We start from the raw sequence: 20,024 nt of genomic DNA, 5'->3' as shown, positions 1-20,024 counted from the left end.
ACCGTGCAACCCTAGTGTATTTAAAGGTAAAAAAGTAAATTTGCTCGCTGTAAAAGTATCGATAAGATATTTGAATAATCTACATCGCTGTATCAGAGTAAAATTTAGAGAATAGAGGTGATTAGAAGCCGTTTTATAGTTATTTTTTCTTGTATTTGTATTATTATTTTATTTTATTTGTTTACACGGTTGTAAAATATCTAACTCAAGCAAAGAAATATCAGTGAGTTTAGATTCTATGATGCTCCCAAGAAAAAAAATATCAGGAAAACACGTAAAAACAGTAAACAAAAAAGAGAGAAGTAACGCATGCGCAGAGCTGCTAAGTAGCACAAATTGATGGGTAGCATGTCTCGACCGAACACCTGGAATGAAAACAAACTGAAATGAAATATATTAATATATATAGTAATTATGTTTTTTTTTTTGTAAGGAGCAATACGTTTAGATAATCAAGGGAATATGTAAAGGGTAGAAGTGGAAAAATCGTCTGAAAAATAATAATTACTCCATTAAAGTATAGATAACAAAAAATGCTATTTTATTAAAGTAAAGAAGTATTTGTACTGCTGAGACAAAAGTTTAGAACTGTATCTACATGGGGAAAATGTTAATTATTATGTAAATTATTATTTGTTCATTAGTTTAACTTTTAAACGGGTTATTAGTTGCAGTAAAAACAGTACAGTACAAATATCAGCCTTCAGTTTTTCTGTTTGTTGAACACGTGATTTACGCCCACTGCAGAGCTGCACGCTGATTGGTCCAGACAGAGAGCTGTTTGGTGACGATAGGGTGAGAGATGAGGAAGTAGAGCAGTGTGAGCAGCTCGAGCTGTTTGAGGTGTTTCTGCAGGTGAGGCTGGATTAATCTTCTCTGGTTGGGTTTGGGCTGATTCTGATCTTCAGCATGTCCTCCAGAAACCCGGGGATGGATCTGGGTAAGAGCTTCAGATTCACTGGGCGCTTTACTGCAGTACTGGGTCAGTGTGGGCTCGCGCTGCACGTGTCTGTACTGTACCAGCAACAGCAGTAGATTCTTCATAGACTGTAGCTGTACTGTTATATCGAGAAGTGAACGGACAGTTTCCCCACTGTTTGTAATTTCGCTTCGGTATAAAATCTTTAGTGGGTGTGAAGCAACAAATGAGGCAATCAAGGTGAAACTGGCGAGATATCAGAATTTTAAGAGATAACAGAAAGCTTAATTTTCACTGCATCCTCCTCTCACATGAGGCCCCTTTTAATAAGTTACACATGACCCAGTCCTCATGCACACGATCTGTTAGCGATCATAGGTTCTATGCAGATGTACAGTTTTGAGGGTTTTTTTAAATATATTTTTTAATATGACATGTTTTAATGTACTAGTGCATCTTAAAAAAATCGAATATTATTGGAAAGTTAGTTTATTTCAGTAATTCAGTTCAAAATGTGAAACTCATATTTTATATAGATGTGACACGCAGAGTGATCTATTTTAAGCGTTTATTTTTTAGTGTTGTTGATTGTTGATTACGGATTACAGCTAATGAAACCCCAAAAAAAGTATTTCAGAAAATGAGAATATTTTATAAGACCAATTGGTACTTTTGGCAGTATGGGCAGTGTGCCAAGTTCTGCTGGAAAATAAAATCCTTATCTTAAAATCCGCATCTCCATAAAAGTTGTCAGCAGAGGGAAGCATGAAGTGCTGTAGGATTTTCTGGGAAAACACTGCACTGACTTTGGTCTTGATATAACACCATGGATCAACAATAGATCAACAATAGTAGATGACATGTCTCTCCAAACCATCACTGAGCATCAGTAAATTTTAGTCTGGAGGAAGAGTGGAGAGACACACAGTCCAAGCTGCTTGAGGTCTAGTGTAAAATTTCCACAATCAGTGATGTTTTGGAGACAACTTTTTATTATGACTTGGCACACTGTCCAAGTACCTGTTGTTTTTATATAATATTCTAATTTTCTGAGATACTGTTTTTTGGGATTTACACACCTGATTCAAATCGTCAACTAACAACTAACTAATCAACTAACGATGTGCCCTCACTGAGGCGAACCTAGTGATACAGCAGGAAAACTAGCAGGACCAAACCACAGAGCTAACTAACTGAATAACCAAGAGTCTAAAATAAGGCTTAATGTATGTTTTTTCCACGGACAGCTGTTACAGAGATAACTCTTACCTTGGCTTAATTTTCTAAACCAACGAGCCAGAAACACCAAACATCTTCAATTTATTTCACTGCATAATAAAGACGGTGAATAGTAAAACGTGTTACAGCGTTAAAAGCTGGTTCTGGGCAATTCTGTGCTGCTGGGTTAGTGATTTCCTGCTTTAACACTCCCAGCTCTCCTCAGTGAGGGCAGTTAGTTCATTAGTTGGATCAGCTTTGTGTAACAACTGTAAACATAAGGCTGGAGTTCGCTGGTGTTACGCCAAAAAGAGTCCCCCGCCGATCTCTGCAGCTGCGCTGGGACGCTAGTTCCCTGTAGCATTAGCTTAAAACTTGGATTATTCTAATTACTACTCTTAAACCATCTCTTAATTCAGAGAATCCAGTGATTTTTTTGGAGTACAATGTATTCGGAACAAAACTTACAGGTATCTGAACATATTCATTTACCACAGGATGTGATAGAGGCCAGTTTTTGAAAAGCCCATTCAAAAACTTAATGTACATTGTTTTTATCTTTAACAGACCTCGAGTGGGTGTCAAAGGTCAGAGTTAATACCCAGGCTGTGCTGAAAAGGGCACAACAAGTTCAGGGATGTAAAGTGGCCAAGAAACAGTGGCAGGTAGGTCAAGGCTAATGCTAAACTCTGTGTCTACTGAAGTAAAGAGTTTGTTCTGCTGAAGACTTGTGACCTGCAACGTTTCGATTAACAGGCAGCCTGGCTCCTGAAGGCCGTAACGTGTATCGACCTTACGACCCTCGCTGGAGACGACACGCCATCCAATGTTCACCGGCTCTGTATGAAGGCCGTACAGCCAGTCCGCCAAGACCTGCTGAAAAGCATGGACATGCACGATAAAGGTTCCTAAAGTATATGTATAGGAAAATAATGCTTATATACACTATTGATAGGCTTGTGACCCAAACTATTTTTGTTTAAGTAACATATTATGCTAAGGAGCATCATGTTAAAAAATGGACATCACATATTTTCTTTTTTATAAAATGTTTTGTTGCACATCAGAATAGACCACCAACCGGCCAATAAACAAGTTTATTAACCAATGAAACAGTAATTTGGCCCCGCCCACTGCAAAAGCACTAAGACTACAGTAGTACAGCATTTTTACATTTTATGTACATTCTATCACTTGAGATTATTCAGGCCTCAAAGAGTTAAGGTGTGGGAACAAGATCCTAATGTGGCCATGACTTATTAAAGCATTGGGAACAAGCTAATTAAGTAGTAGGGACAACTTATTAAGGCATGGGAACAAGATAATTAAGTCTTGGTCATGTAAGTTGTCCCCACGACTTAAACATCTTGTTTCCACTCTTTAAGAAATCGTCCCAATGAATTTATCCTCATGACTTCATTACCTTGTTTGCACGCATTAATAAATGGTGGCCATGCATTATTTTTTTTGTGACTTCACCCCAGGGGCCCTGTATTATTCTATAAAAAATATTTGTGATTACCAGTTTTATTGGAATTTTAGGATAATTTTTTGACTGACATATTGATAATATCAGTGGAATACCTATAAGTTTAAGTTTAAGGCCAAATAATGTCATTGATATAATGATAGCATTAATAGCATAGTTATACATATACACAATACTGTATGTAATGTCGATGTTAATTTGATAACATAATTATACTACATTATACAAAATTAACTTCCTGGGTCGTTGCTTAGTAGCATTAATGTGCAGTATATTTTATTTGTTCAGCTATTACATTGTCTGTGCAACTATACAGTTGTCCACAAGATGGAGACAAACTATTTCAGTAAGTGTTTTATAAACACTGTCAGTGACCATCATGAGCAATTCTTTAGTCATATTCTATAATAACAGTGTAAGACAATAGCCCGAAAGCATTACATGTTCTCATATCAACATATAAAAGTCACTGAGCTTTTCCTGATGTAACATCTGTGTATTTGTTTGCATTAAAAGGTATTTCAACAGCTGCAGTGTGCGTCTACCCGTCTCGCGTGGCTGATGCTGTAAAGTCTTTGAAAGCGGCTAACTCCAGCCTACCTGTAGCCTCAGGTGAGCTTTCCACAGCATTGCAGTACGTTCCTATTCATTAAATATATAACACACTGATATATTTCCTAGTCAGATTGAGCCTTGATTTTTATTTTCATATTTCATATCTGACTGCAGTGGCTACCGGATTCCCTGCCGGTCAGACTCCATTAAAGACTCGTCTGGAGGAGGTCCGCATGGCTGTACAGGATGGAGCCACTGAAATCGACATTGTTATTAATCGCACGTTGGCTCTTACTGGGCAGTGGGCAGGTGTGTTTTTCTGTTTTTTCTATTTTTTTACATGCATAGTCAAACAATATATGTTTTAGGTTGACTAGTTTATAAAAAAGTTATTATTAAACAGATTAAACATTTAAGAACTACCGTGCACTGGATTATAAGGCACATTATCAATTAATGTTAATCTACACAGATTTCTCTCCTAAAAATGTTTATTTGGCTGAGTAAAGCATTCCTGTTTATTTACAGTAAGCTAAGATTTACCTTTTTTGTCAAAGAGTGAGTTTTCAGTAAAGTTTCTCCAGCACTAAGGCTGGGTGCAGCAGCATTAGCATTATCTGCTAATTGTAATGCTAGCGGGCCGATAACGCTAGCCTAAGGAACACCCAGGGAATTAGTCGCTAGCAGTTTATCTCACGTAGCTTGTTTTAACACCGTAAACATGCAGGCTACTGTCAAATATACTTGCCTCTGAACGGTGATAAAAAAAGCTAGTGCTGCGGTTAGCGGATAATGCTAACGCTGCTGCAGCCAGCCTTAGTGCTGGAGAGACTTTTTAAGGCTTGTTTCAGTTATATGTAAGAGCTTAGAACCACTTCTGAATAGTGATATCAAATTTAAAATGACATCAGATAAATAGAGGTAAGCAGTTCATTTGTGTTTGTTTACTGCCAATATTTTAAGGATAATATCCTGATGTAACACAAATCACAATGACTATTGGTTGTAGCAATTGGTTGTTATTGATTAGTGTCAGAACTAGATAAACAAAACAAAAAAAACTTTTATTAAAATGTGTATTGTTAAATGCTTTTTAACTTGTAAAATTAGTTTATTAGTTTTATCTACAGCAATAAACCCAGCAATCCTACATTCTGTAAATTAGGTCAAATTAATGAATACATTCTCAGAGTCCTGTACGGAACGTAACATCTCTTTTAAATGCTCTGTGACACATATATCACCATATGCTCTTTAGGGTTGATGCATATTTGAATAAAAGTTAGCTTATTTTTATGTTCTTTTTGCCTTCTTCCACTCAGCCATGTATGATGAGATCCGTCAGTTTCGGGAGGCATGCGGCGATGCCCACATGAAGACTATCCTGGCAATAGGAGAGCTGGGCACCTTCACCAATGTCTACAAGGCCAGTCTGGTGTCCATGATGGCAGGTAAAGCCCTGCAGTCCTGGAGGCTCATACACGTGCATCATTTACATTTGCTTACTGCTGTCCAGTGATGTTTGGAACGCCAGTGTACTTAAGGGCAGTTTTGGCAGGAAATTAAATAAATGCTGGGTTGATTTTAGTACAGATCAACTCTGCCAGCTGAGCATCTTTCAGCATTTGCGCAGTGAGTCACGCTGCCCACTGCATGGTGCTGTTGCTCAACTGTTGCTTCACCATCCTTTCTACCAGATGGCCAACCATAATGCCCAGTACACACAGTTACACACACACACACACACACACACACACACAGTGCGAGCCAGTGACTGTGTGCTTAAATAGCCATCGCATGTTAAGCCGATTACTGTACCCAATTGTCAGCGGCGCCGATAGGGATCATTATTAAAATGCATTGCTTTTGTCGCCGCGCTCACTCCTTAATCTCCCCTTGTTCCTATGAATTGCGTATGAGGTTTCTGAAATTGAATGATAATTTCACCTATTAATCTGCGACGCCGAGGCTATTTTACTCCCTCGCTCGCCGGCAGTGTACCCCCGCGCCGCCGCAAATGAATAGAGCTTCATTACTGTCGGCCGCGTTTAATAACCGCTATCCATTATGGTGTAATTAAGACTCCCCAGAACGAATCTCAAGGATTATGCCAGTTTGAGGGAGAGAGAGGGGGGGGGGATAGAGAGAGTGAAAGAGGGGAGAGAGTGAAGAGGAAGTAGAGGGGGGGAAGAAGGAGGGAGTGAGGGGAAAAAAAGATTGGAAAAACACATAGAACATATCTTTAATGAACTGGAAAATGTTCATCTTGTCCTGTTTCGGTAATGAACAGTCATTAGACATACGGCATGGCAGGAGGGTGGAGGTTGGGGGTGAAGGTGGAGGTGGGGGGGTGGGGGGAGCAAGTAGTGGAGGGAGGGGTCTGGGGTTTGGAAACCGGTCCACAGTTTGTGGTTCATCCATTAAAAACGTCATTTTATCTTCTATTTTTATCGGAACGCTGATAAACCATAATAGGCTGCGAAAGAGAGGAAGGGGAAAAATGAGCGTCCTTATTGATGAACGCACTCACACCCCTCTGCGCTCTGCCGACGGGAGCATATGTTCTTGTCTGGCCTCGTGAGCTCTCAGGACTAATGCCCTGTCCGGGGATAGAAACCCGACGGCTCTGCGAAAGCGCCCCCGATGGAAGCGTGTTCTAAAAATGTGCATCTTCACATCAGGATCTTCTATTTCTGTAGCTCATTTGAGTTCTGCACCCAGACCAGCCAAGCATCCTGGAATAGAAGTTCTGTTTCTGGCTCTATTTCTCTTTATATAAAGCCCCAATGAATCCCAGTACCCTAACTAGACCTGGCCTGCAAATGGGTCAGTATCAATATAAGGTGCGTTTTGTGTATAGCAGCATAGTTGTTTCAATTTCAGAGAAACATTAGAGTTACAAAATCAATAAAAGTGAAGATTCACCTTCACTTTAAATGATGTGGTTAATATTTTCAAGAAAAGGATTGCACATGCTGCATGTTCAGCAGTTAATAACATTAATTTCAATAAATATTTCTCATATTGTCTTAAAACTCAGCTGTTTCTGGCTCTATTTCTCTTTATATCAAGCCCCAATGAATCCCAGTACCCTAACTAGACCTGGCCTGTAAATGGGTCAGTATCAATATAAGGTGTATTTTGTGTATATCAGCATAGTTGTTTCAATTTCAGAGAAACATTAGAGTTACAAAATCAATAAAAGTGAAGACTCACCTTCACTTTAAATGATGTGGTTAATATATTCGGTTAATACTTAGAAGTGTTTAGGCCTCTTTAGCTGTTATTAGAATGGGGTTCATTCTAAAATCACGTTCCATTGAAGCAGTGTTAGATTTGCATGCAGTTTATTCCCTTCATTCCAACCCAAACCTTATTTTTTCAGGTCTAGCATTTACATTTTAGATCAATTCTTTGTTAGGTACTGCACTGCACTGTTATTAAACCCACAGAGAGCTAAATCAGGAGAATTTTAGATCCATTGTTGGGGGGGGGGGGGTATAATGATATAAAGCAGGCTTTTTGTTTTGACTGCTGCATGGTCAGCAGTTAATAACATTAATTTCAATGAATATTTCTCATATTGTCTTAAAACTCTTAAAGCTGTTTCTGGCTCTATTTCTCTTTATATCAAGCCCCAATGAATCCCAGTAACCTAACTACACCTGGCCTGTAGATGGGTCAGTATCAATATAATTTATTTTGTGTGCGTAGCAAAGTTTTTTTTAATTTCATACAAACTCTGCGTTAAAAAATCAATACAAATGAATGTTTACCATCACTTTAAATGATGTGGGTAATATTTTCAAGGAAATGACGGCACATGCTGCATGTTCAGCAGTTAACATTCATTTCAATGAATATTTCTCATATTGTCTAAAAACTCAGCTATGGTAAAGCTTAAGCTGTCCAACCAGTTGTGGTAAAATATAAAGGTAATTAAAATATTGTAGCATAAATAAGATTCAATAGTTTGGAGCCTGTATGGAAAAAATATGGTTCTGCATTACAGAAGGCCCTAAAGAACATGGGTTCTCTTTGATTTCTTATTTTATTTTCAATTGTTTGAATTATTTGTCATGATTTTTATGTTATGATAATGACTAACGTAAGATCATCGTAAAACAAATAATAATGAATGATAATTAATTCATTTATACAGAAAACAAGTAAATAAAAGATGTGGATTCCTGGTCCTTTGGGGCTTCTGTAGCAAATATTTGTAAACAAAGATTCTCATATTGTTGCTTTTTGCATTACTAAAATAGCAGCTTTACAAAAGAAAACAAAATGTATTACTAACTTTCACTGGAAGTTAGTGTAAAACAGTTTTATTTCATAAACCATTTTTGAGCATTTTTATGGGTCAATTCATTATGAAATTTAAACACAATGAAAAAGAACTTCTAGAACTTCTACATTTAGATAATGCCAAAAACCTCTTGGATGATGAAAGCATTTATAGTCAGCTGCTGTACTGTATGCATCTTATGCAACTTTACAACCTCACCAATTAATGATTTAAATTCATGTTTTATATGTTGTTTAAAATAATGCTTCTTTCTTTAAAACTGGACTATTTATTTTCCCTCTTTATATTTCACTACAGGAAACTCTAAAGCTCAGCTCGCTGGTGTCACTAAATCATTTTAAACTCTTCACCTTCAGATAGCCTGCCACTGTTTTAGCTGATTTTAGTTTTTTTATGATCTTTGGTATGTTTTAAGTTTCTTTATTTATTTATTTTTATTTTTTTTAGTTAACTAAACTTTAGTTTTTTTTATGTTGGTTTGTTTTAGCAGGTTTTATTTATTTTTAGTTTCTTACTTTTTCTTTTATTATTAGTTATTGCTTGTTTATATTTTACTATTTTATGTGTTTAGTTTTTTATTTATTCATATGTAGTTGAATTTTTATTAGTTCTTTTACCTATTTTTTTTACCTATGATTTTATGATTCCTGTTCTTAAATTATTATTTTTACCTCATTTGTTTTATATCTTAATATTTTATTTTAAATTATTTTTTTTAGAATTCTTATACCTTATTATAATGCTGTTTTTTATGCTTTTTTATTACTTATTTTATTCTATCTACTTTTTTTTTGTTGTTGTTGTTATTTTTGTCAATCCCTTCCCTATGTAAATGCTCAGCTGCGTTGTAAATGAGGGCCACCCTCAGTGTACTCCGAGTTTAAATAAAGGTTGATTGATTGATTGATATCTTTTATACCTAATTTAGAAAGCTGTAAAAATATAAGACACTTTTAAAAAAAATGTCCAGAATGTTAATCATCATTGTTAAATATCATTGTTACCTTGTGTCTAAAATTGTACCACTTTCTATCAAACCGTTTTCATTTTATTCCTTTTTTTGAGACACTATGTAAACTGATCAGCCATAACATTACCAACACTGACCAGTTAATTAAGAAAAACATTGATTAACATCATTGTTCCTTAGATTATCAGAATGCAAATCTCACTTATGTCTCTTCGTGTCCATCAGGATCTGACTTCATCAAAACCTCAACTGGCAAAGAATCCGTCAACGCCACCTACCCTGTTGCGATAGTAATGGTGCGGGCAATCCGCGACTACTACCTGAGGACAGGCCACAAGGTAGAGTCTAATCTAACCAGATCCTTCTAAACTCTATACTTTTACCCAAACCCCATCAGCTCTCGTATAAAACATACATTACATCTCAACCCGAGCTAGCTGAGGAGTTCTCCACCTGATCCTGCTGAGCTGAATCCTCACTGAACAGCAGGGAGCTGCTGCTTTAGTCAGACATATACACTAAAATCAATAGTACCTTATATAGAAAGGCCTACGCTGTGTAACGTCACTGTTCTTAGTAATACCCACTGAGCTGAGAGCTTCAAAGGGGCTGTTTACTTACAGTGGTGTCGATGAGATGGAATCATGAACTCAGAAGTGTTTGAATGCATTTTATATGTGAAAACAAACTTTTAGATCTATCTATAAAATATGTCAAAAATATATGTAGTTTAATATTTTGTTTGCTATTGTTGTGAGTTTAAATAGTTTATTTTTTCCTTATTGCATTTTTTGAAAAGGTCAATACAGCTCTGGAAAAAAATAAGAGACCACTTAAAAATGATGAGTTTCTTTGATTTTACCAAATTGAGAACCTCTGGAATATAATCAAGAGGAGGATGGATGAACACAAGCCATTAAACCAAGCTGAACTGCTTGAATTTTTGCACCAGGAGTGCCATAAAGTTATCCAAAAGCAGTGTGTAAGACTGGTGGAGGAGAACATGATGCCAAGATGCACAAAACTGTTATTAAAAACCAGGGTTATTCCACCAAAAATTGATTTCTGAACTCTTAAAACTTTATAAATATGAACTTGTTTTTTTGTTGCATTATTTGAGTCTTCAAAGCTCTGCATCTTTTTGTTAATCTGACCATTTCCCATTTTCTGCAAATAAATGCTCGAAATGACTATGTTTTATTTGGAGCTGTATACATCATAGGACGCTTATGGTCTCCTGCATGAAAGTTAACATTTTTAGAAGTCTATGTGAACATTTTTGCATTTTAAAATAGTCTTTCTTTTTATTTTTTTATATAAAATCATATCAAAGTATACATGGCATAAAAATCAGTGAAATGATTTAACATATATTTTATATTTACAACTTTTTACATACCTAATTTAAACTATATTTAAACAAAGCTTAAAATGAAGAATATATAGCTACACTAGTACATAATGGCCTAACCCTAGAACCAAGTCTATGTGTCCTGGAACTCACAGGAAAGTGAAATATTAGTAAATGATGTTAAGTAGATGGTTGTATTAAGCAAAGTGCATTCAAACCAATGTATTATTAACAGCTTATTTTAGGAGAGGGTATAAGATGGTATCATTCAAAGCACCTCTTAAAAATAGTAAATGTGCTTTAAAGACTTCTACAGTCTTTAGAGTAGTTTGTAAAACTGTTTTACCGCAATGAAAATGGAATAAAAGGGTCTGTACTTATTTATAATTTATTTTTCTATGTCTCTGTGGCCGTTGCAGGTGGGCTTTAAACCAGCGGGGGGGATTCGGACAGCGCAGGAGTCCATAGTGTGGCTGGCCCTGATGAAGGAAGAGCTTGGCCATGAGTGGCTGACTCCTCACCTGTTCCGGCTGGGAGCCAGCAGCCTGCTCGCCGACATCGAACGGCAGGTGGGTGCCTCGCTCCAATACCGGCGCACGCCGCTCCATTATGGCCTTTATGTATAGCGAGGCTGATAATAAGTGGCCATTACAGCTCAGAATAGAAGCCTGGAGCTTTGCTGCCTCGCTCTGGCTTCAGTGCACCCAGGCTCATCTGGGTGGCAGTGAGGTATTCAGTTTAGACCAAGTTTTTCAGTGCTTGCTGGAGCCGATCCTTTAATGTGTTTTCTCCCAGCGCTTAGGCAGCCTCGAGGATGCAATAAAATCATCTGGATTTCGTACGTAGCTATTATGAATGCAGAAAAAAAGACTTTTAAGATAGCCTGCTGCTTAATATGGAAAATGGGGCCATGTGTTGGTCGTTAAAAAATAATTTGCTTATAAATGCTTCGTTTACCACCCTTTTCAAACTGAATTCATCAGCAGTAAGTAGTCAGCAGGTTAGTTTGTGTTCATATGAATGGATTGATGACGATCCTAAAGTTCATAAGTCATCATATTTATCTGAAATAATAGAACACATTTTATAAATGCATTAAATGCAGACCTGTAAAAAAAGAGGAAGAAAAGAAAAGAAACGTAGACTGAAAAGAAGAGCAAGTATGAGGTCAGTTTCTATTGAAATGTGTTAGAAGCATGTGAAATGTCTGCTAGAGGAGCTAAAGCCTGATGGGAGTTAGCATTTGCTGTCATGAATGCTCAGACAAAATGTTCTTAAATATGATAAGAAAATGGTTTATTATGACCTCTCATTTCTTCCATACCTGGCACTGGGTAAAGGGAAGTTTATTAGAAGAGTATTAGAATATCCCTGGTCAGTATTTTGTCATTAAATTCATCAAGACCAAGAGATCTTGAAGTTCAATGTTCATAAAATTGCTTTAAAGGCAATTTAAAATGCATTTATTTTACTGCAAAAATATCTTTAGGTAGAATTAACTGACCTCCATGAAGGGATCGTCAAAAACACCTTTTCCGCATCTTTACCACTAGGGCTTAGTCAGAATGTGAATATCATTATATATCATATTATTTTCCTGTACAGTACATTTTCACATTTCATAAGGCTTGTGTTTTAGCCAATGGCATGAATAGAATTTAAAAAAATATTAGAACATTTTGGTAAAAGAAGGATGGTTTCTACTGTGGGATCTTTACTGATTCAATACACCCCTCATAATTTATAATAGACCACCCTAACAGATACAATCTAAGGGCATTTTACACCAGCACTAAGGTTCATTTGTATTCTTGTATCCTAATGCGGTTTAATTGAGCAGGTGTGAAAACAGTAATCGCATTTGGGTGTGGATCAAAACAACCGGACCGAGACCAGCTAGAGGATGTGGTCTCAATCCTGTCTAAAACAAACTCTGGGGCGCTTCTCTTGTAGTGAGAAGGTGATTTTGTCTTTAGCCGACCCAGCTATTAAATATGCTCATTTTTTTTTTAGCTAAACTGCTGATAAGGTGCAGATTAATCTGATATATTAGCTAAATAACTCTCATTACCACAGCTTTGAACAAATACTGTCTCTGCTGCTCCATGCTGTTTACACACTGAGCACGGTGTGTGCTGCGCTCACTGCTCACAGCCGTGCGACACTGTTTACTATGTGTACATCTGCACTGCAGGTTTTATTGAAAATACAGTGTTTAAAAGCACAGCTTTTCAGCGCTTTTGTGTTAAAGCAAATTTACATTGCACAGACATATATGCTGGAGCACAGAATCATTTCGCTATATATTTATTTTCTTGCTCACACAACAGACAGCTCTGACCAGTCAGAGGACACAGTGTGCTCACATAGTTTATTGGTGCACATTTTGGGTGCGTTTAGGTTTATGCCTGTGTGAAACCAAACCAAACAGATGGAGAAAACGCTTTAAGTAACGCTTTAAGTAAAGAAAACTGATCCAGATCAGAGAAACCAACTACAGGTGTGAAAACGCACTAAAAGCTTTTCCATTGCCCTTATAGTCCCCTGACTTAAACATGATGGGAGATATGTGGAAAATATGTGAAAGACTGCAATAAAGGTGGCTTTGTTTACTTCAAATAGAGTCAGGCACATATAAACAAGTTCAAAATCCTTATATTCAGTACTGCCATCTGCTGTTTTTACTGCTGTCAAGGACATGAACGTTCTTTCTGGCATTACTTTCAAGGACTGTGTCAAAGATATTTCAAGCAATTCTTTTTTTTTCCCTGTGTGTTCATATTGATATATTTTTCCCTGGACTTTTGGCACATGCCTTAAAAAAAAAAAAAACAATTCCTAATTTGTTTTTATTGGCCTAATGGTTCTTAAAGGTGCTGATTATTGGAGAATTCAGATCTAATACCTCTGAATCTAGAATGTTCACATGTCTCCAAAGGCCTTAATTACCTGAATCAGGTGTGTAAGATTAGGGAGGGAAACTGGTGAAACTCTAAGACCAGTAAGCAGCACTTCTAGTCTACCTGTTTAAATTATGGGTTAAAAAAATAATTATTTAAATACAAGAAACAAGAATTGCAAAATTTCTTGGCTGACTACAAAAAACATTTTAAAATACTTTGAATCGTGTCAAAAGTGGGTGGTAATAAGTACTGATAATTTAAGGAACTCAAGCATTTTGCTTCAGGCTCTTTTTCCTTTCTTTTTGTTATTTTAAAACTGTATTTGATGGAAATGAAAAAGTAATCTTGTTTAAAATATTAAAGAAATGTCATCTCTAACTTTACAAACATTTTTTATTATACTTAAAAAAAAAAAGAAGAAAAAGGTCTCAGACCTTCATTAGAGAATCAGGCCTGAGGCAGGTCACCAGGTGTAATTAGGAGCTGCTGGCAGCATCTTGTTACGTTTCCAATTCTAAGCTTTAAATATTGTCAGTTTTTTTTTTTTATCAGAAAATGTGGGCTTCTTTCTGAAATCTAACTGTCAGACTTAGTTAGATTTTGGTTGGGGTAAGAAGTGAGATTTTATTTGGCTTTTTGCTGTTCAGAATACAGAAAATCATTATGTATTGTAAAATCAGATTAGAGCTTCCTCTGATTGTTCAGAGCTTCTACTAATAACAGTGATGTATCTGACTGATTTGAGAAGTGCATAACAAAATTCTACTTGCCAATAAATGGGTGGACAGTTGAAGCTGCCATATTTGCTGAGTAATTGAGGAGATGCAAAAGAAATGCTTCTGTTTTCCTGTAGTCAGATCTTCAGAAGAGTAGCTTTTCTTGGATTTCGCTGTGTATCCATATTGTGGTAATAACAGTATTCTGTCATGAAAGCAGGCTATATTGTATTTGTTTCTTTTTTTTTACTGTAAAGCTTTAATGGTATTTTTTATTGTTTATATTGATAGTTTATATGCCTGCACTAAATATATACTAAATAAAAAATATTTTTTTGTTATTTGTTTACGGCATAGACAAAAGTTTACAAATTGTTTTGTTTCTACTGAATATTTGAAACCCTATTACTTATACTAGCAAAAAATATATATGTTTAAAACATTTATTTTGTTGTAATAGTATGTTCTTGAAATTTACATTTTTATATGATTTTTTTTTTTTTTTACAAAAAATGATATACAGCTCTGGAAAAATTAAGAGACCACGTAGTTTGCTATTTATAGATGTATGTCTGAGTAAAATGAACATTGTTGTTTTATTCTATAAACTACAGACAACATTTCTCCCAAATTCCAAATAAAATATTGTTATTTAGAGCATTTGTTTGCAGAAAATGAGAATTGTCTGAAATAACATTTTTTTGTATTTATTTTTTCTAAGCCCCATTCATTTTGCCATTTGAAATGCAGCTTAGACCCAGAGAGTCAATTAGGGGCATTACAACATGTTGAACACATCGACTGTGTATAGCTGGACAGAGCATCGTCTCTCAAAAGTGAAGCCACCACAGGTCGGGCGCCCCCTGCTGTTCGGTTTCAGAAAGCTGTGTAACCCCACCCATCCCCATAGGATTTAATGGCAAAACAGACAACTTTCAATCACGCTTTTTTCGAATATACTGTAATTCTACCTCCATTATTTAAATGCAGCAGCTAGTGTAACCTCTGCTTATATTGTCAAATATTTCACTGCAGAATTCGTTTTTTAAAACTTTATTCAGCTCTATTTAAAAAAGTTGTGGTTATTGTAAAAGGGCTGGTTATGGGCGGGACCAATAACAGACAGTCAGCTCAGTCAGCAGCCTGTAACCGCGAGGCAGCCCTCAGGGGCGGGGTTATTTAAATGAGTAGGCTGCCTCTCCACAGTCTTTCTCCCTCCTCTGGTCTCTACTGCACAGACTCGGGTTTCAGGATCACCAACATGGTGGAAGATTGTGGCTTCATTTTCATTTAATAAATGGGAACGGCGACACGGCGTCCATCTTTTTTTTTTTTTTTTTTTTTTTTTTTTTTTTTTTTTTTTACAGTCTCTGGTTGAACACTATAAAATGATGACGTGACGACAAGTTTTTTCTTTTCCACAGATTTACCATTATGTGACTGGACGCTATGCAGCTTATCACGAGCTCCCGATGGCCTGATTACACAAGATTCTGCTCATGTGACCCACTGAGATCCATGAGTTGTTGAAATCAGCCAATCACACAACAGAGAAAATCTTCACTTGAAAAGAGGTATTTACTGTATCTGAAATTGTGACCAACCTAATGAAGACTGAATGATGGCTGCCTGCGTGGATCACTACCTCTACACTCTGTGCCTTGATTTTGAAATCAAGTGTTCAATTGTTCACCAGTTTAATCTAAATGCAAAGTAATATAAGTTGTTTTAATGAAGTAAATGTTTTTTTTTCTCTGTTTTAAGGACAAGAAAGTATATATGTATGTATTGTACTGATGTCTGTACTGTTGTGTCTAATCTGACAATAGTTCTAGAATGTGTTGATAGAAATAATATAGAATTGTATTCTATTGAGTTCTATTAAATAGAAACATTTCCCACCCATTTTTTTCTCCTTTTTTTTCAGATCACTTTTCTCTTTGACTTTTTCTTCCCACTTTATCTCCTTACACTTTGCATCACCCATCCTCTATTTCGTTCATCCAACCCCCAGCTACAGCTAACCTCCTTAAGCATCTTTTAAGCTGCACTCGGGGTCGCAGCATCACTGTCAGAGGAATATATTATTTGACTTAGGCTGCACTAATTTCATTAACTCTGCACTGGATGTGTGAAGTGTGTGTTGGGGATTAATTAAGGGGGGTTAAGTGAGTTTAAATGATCAGATCGAGCCGCACGCCAATTTGGGCCTCATTTGAAGACAGAGGAACTTTCTTCTTCTCTTCCTCCTTTCTTCTTTAATTAAGAGATCTCGGGCCGTGCCCTTGACTGGAACAGAGGATAAATGAGTGAATTAATTGTAGAATGGAGAATGAGCTGGGAGAAGGGTTGAACTGAGGCGAAACTTCAGGAAAATGGAAGCAGATTCAGACCGGCGGGACCCGAGAAACCAGAGAAATAATAAGGGCTGAATTCCCACTGAACCACCGTCTAATAGGCACTATTCAGAAACTGGCATTAGCTTCTGTAAAGGCCATGAGGTGGCTTATGAAAGCGTGGAGCATCTGCAAAATTAATGTAATTAAATGCTAAAGATGGATAAATGGCAGCTTAAATAAAGCTTTTACCATCATGTTCTTACATCGAGGGTTCACAATAGGAAGGAAGTTAAGTGAGTGGTGATTTACTGGAATTAGAATGGCTTGTTGGGCCCAGATTTAAAGAAGTAATACATGCTAAAAATATGTGTTTTTATCTACAAATATTTTAACATAGGCGCAACTTTGTGGCATTTTGTTTAACCAAGTGATTTTTTTTCCATTTATTTACATAGGAATGTGTGGCAACCTTCCAAATTCTGAAACTTTCATTTACATCAGTAGTGTCAAAAATCACAATTCAAGCCTTTATAATTAATTCCAACAAATACAGCTCTGGAAAACATTAGGAGACACTTCAGTTTCTGAATCAGTTTCCCGGATTTTGCTATTTATAGGTAAAATGGACATTGACAACATTTCTCCCAAAATTCCAAATGAAAATAGTGTAATTTAGAGCATTTATTTGCAGAAAATGAGAAATTACTGAACAAACAAAAAAGATGCAGAGCTTTTAGATCTCAAATAATGCAAAGAAAACAAGTTCATATTCATAAAGTTTTAAGAGTTCAGAAATCAATATTTGGTGGAATAACCCTGGTTTTTAATCACAGTTTTCAATCTTGGCATGCTCTCCTCCACCAGTCTTACACACTGCTTTTGGATAACTTTATGCCTTTACTCCTGGTGCAGAAATTCAAGCAGTTCAGTTTGGTTTGATGGCTTGTGATCATCCATCTTTCTCTTGGTTACATTCCTGAGGTTTTCAATTTGGTAAAATCAAAGAAACTCATCATTTTTAAGTGGTCTCTTATTTTTTTTTTCAGAGCTGTATAGTATAATAATAACTTCTATTGATTTAAAGTACACTTACAGCCCAGATACATCCTTCTCAACATCTTTCCTAACTTTTCTTAGACTACAGTTTCTTCACACTGCTCTGTATTTCAGTATGAGATGTTTTTCTGTATGTGTTGATCACTAATGCACGTTGGACAGCAGCTGCGCGGCTGTGTTGGATTAGGCGGAGCTGCTGTGGTATAGTGTATGTAAGCCTGTAGGTCTGAGAGAGAGAGTGATGAAGCGTCGCGGCTCTGTGTGGCTCTCTCCACCTCCCCGAGGCCTTGACAGATTAGCTCCACTTACATAAAGGCATGTAGATCATCTGCAATCTGGACCCGCGGCCTGCACCACTGCGCCAGATAAGACTGAAGGATTGAGTTGGCCTCCAGATTGATTCCACCCTCCACTGAGAGCACTCTTTCTACACACTCCCTCTCTCTGTCTCTCTCTCTGTCTCTCTCTCTCTCTTATCCTTAAGGTCCCTTATTGCTCGGAGTTCTGCAGTTCTAAAGAAACTGAGAAAGCTCTCTAGACACATTCACTGTATGAATGCTCCATTTCTGCACTCATATATATTATATATTGCGGTTGATAATAGTGAATGGAAAATTATCATTGTGATGCCATGAAAACCATGCATGAAGCCATGCATTATTAACTAGGAAAGTGGACTTACTTGATAAAACGCAGGATGGTTGCACTGCTGCAGGAATGAAAGATTGAAAAACAACAAATAGATGAGTGCAGATGATGGATTACAACAGAACAGTAACTGAGTAACTCTGTGGCTTATATGTATGTATAAATTAATTAAATGAAACGGGATTAAGAAGTAAAAGTCAGTATAAAAGTCGGTATAGCTGTGCATGAGAGCTTGGAGACCTGCCCTGGGTAATACATGAAGTCGAATAGCTGCTGGACATAGGAAAATATAGGATTTGGTAGAGGCAAAAATGAATGGGAGTGAATAGGAAGAACGAAGGATTAAAAATACCAAAAAAATGATGAATGAGGTCAGAAAAACGAAATTGTGTAAATAGAACCTAAAAGCCCTAAAATAATACATGCAGTTTGGAGTCTGTCAGGCAAAGGGTAGATTTTGTTTTTTTTTTAGTAGGAATAAATGGATGAATAAATGAATAAATATGAGTGAATGGGAGGATGGAGGGATGAAAATAAAATGACAAACAAACGAGCCTGGGTCAAAACTACTGTGGATTTGTTTTTAAAGCACTTAGCCTGTAATATTATATCCAAAATGGTGTGCATCATTTGAGCAGAAGTAAAAGACATAGACATATAGTTGTACATTCTGTTTACTGTTAATGAGAGAAAAAAAAAGTATTTTAGCAAAGTTAATATGAAAATCATTGATCTGATCGAAAAGCTGTAAACAAGCACACCTCACACAATTAGACCAACTGCAGTAAAGGCATTAAAATAAGGAAAAAAAAAAAGAAGAATGTTAATCATATAAAGCATAACCATAAAAATCAAATAAGCAAAAGCCAGCCTATAGGTTAGAGTAGCTGTGCTCGAGTGCTGCCCCAAATGAGAGCTGAAGCCCAAAACCAAATGAGGTATATAATATTTTCCCCCTCAGAAGGTCTTGAGATTGATGCTTCCTTGGATATATTCATTTGTCATATAAGTCTGATTTGATTATGGGGTCACACAGTGAATGAAATGTAAATTAATTAAGCTTCCAGGAAACAGATGCCATAGGGAATAGCTGAATTACAGTTGAATTATTCATTAGAATATGGAGGAGCTCCGATGCTTGGGGCACAATTTCGCATTTGGTTTGACACATAATCTGACAAAATCTTAAATCCTGCACGCAGTTTTTTTGTGTATAATGTAGACTATGATTAGATTTGAGTTTTACAAGATGCTCGAGGATCATTTAGGACACTATATCACTCTGTAAAATATTACATATAATCGACCGTCTGTAAGATTTTGAAACACCTTAATCTTAAAGTTTGAACTAATTTGGACCAGTTGGTCAACAGAAGAGGAAATAAGGTTGCTTCTCTTTACACACATATATAAATGAATGCACAGTTTAATGTAGCACATTATGACAAAGAACTGGGCAGCATCATGGTCCTTTTAACAGAGTGTCTGAATCTGTCAACAGGCCAGAGTTGCTCTCACTCACTCCCTGACACATCCCTTTGCCCAGAC

General features: G+C 36.6%; 1 protein-coding gene across 2 annotated transcripts; it reads left to right on the top strand.

Moving 5' to 3' along the window:
• The first annotated feature begins 782 nt into the window (after positions 1 to 782).
• Positions 783 to 16,338, top strand: dera (deoxyribose-phosphate aldolase (putative)). 2 transcript variants are annotated; one of them, XM_007259751.4, is made up of 9 exons: positions 783 to 940; positions 2,705 to 2,802; positions 2,894 to 3,041; positions 4,143 to 4,238; positions 4,356 to 4,490; positions 5,504 to 5,632; positions 9,689 to 9,801; positions 11,234 to 11,383; positions 15,858 to 16,338. In XM_007259751.4, exons 1-9 carry the CDS (start codon positions 910 to 912, stop codon positions 15,912 to 15,914), a joined length of 957 nt encoding a protein of 318 aa, XP_007259813.1. In that variant the 5' UTR covers positions 783 to 909; the 3' UTR covers positions 15,915 to 16,338. The 2 variants fall into 2 exon arrangements, with proteins under 2 accessions (XP_007259813.1, XP_022526942.1); XM_022671221.2 differs by lacking the exons at positions 2,705 to 2,802; positions 2,894 to 3,041 and having other exon boundaries at positions 791 to 940.
• Positions 16,339 to 20,024: the final 3,686 nt, after the last annotated feature.

Source organism: Astyanax mexicanus, chromosome 2, assembly GCF_023375975.1.
Source record: "Astyanax mexicanus isolate ESR-SI-001 chromosome 2, AstMex3_surface, whole genome shotgun sequence".
Taxonomy (NCBI): domain Eukaryota; kingdom Metazoa; phylum Chordata; class Actinopteri; order Characiformes; family Acestrorhamphidae; genus Astyanax; species Astyanax mexicanus.
This window is presented reverse-complemented; position numbering and strand designations above follow the sequence as displayed.

What these genes read in the sequence shown, in the direction of transcription:
- dera (XM_007259751.4), top strand. Translation starts at nt 910, where the DNA reads ATGTCCTCCAGAAACCCGGGGATGGATCTGG. An exon ending in TGGCCAAGAAACAGTGGCAG is followed by an intron (nt 2,803 to 2,893) that starts GTAGGTCAAGGC and finishes TTCGATTAACAG; the next exon opens with GCAGCCTGGCTCCTGAAGGC. An exon ending in TCTTACTGGGCAGTGGGCAG is followed by an intron (nt 4,491 to 5,503) that starts GTGTGTTTTTCT and finishes TCTTCCACTCAG; the next exon opens with CCATGTATGATGAGATCCGT.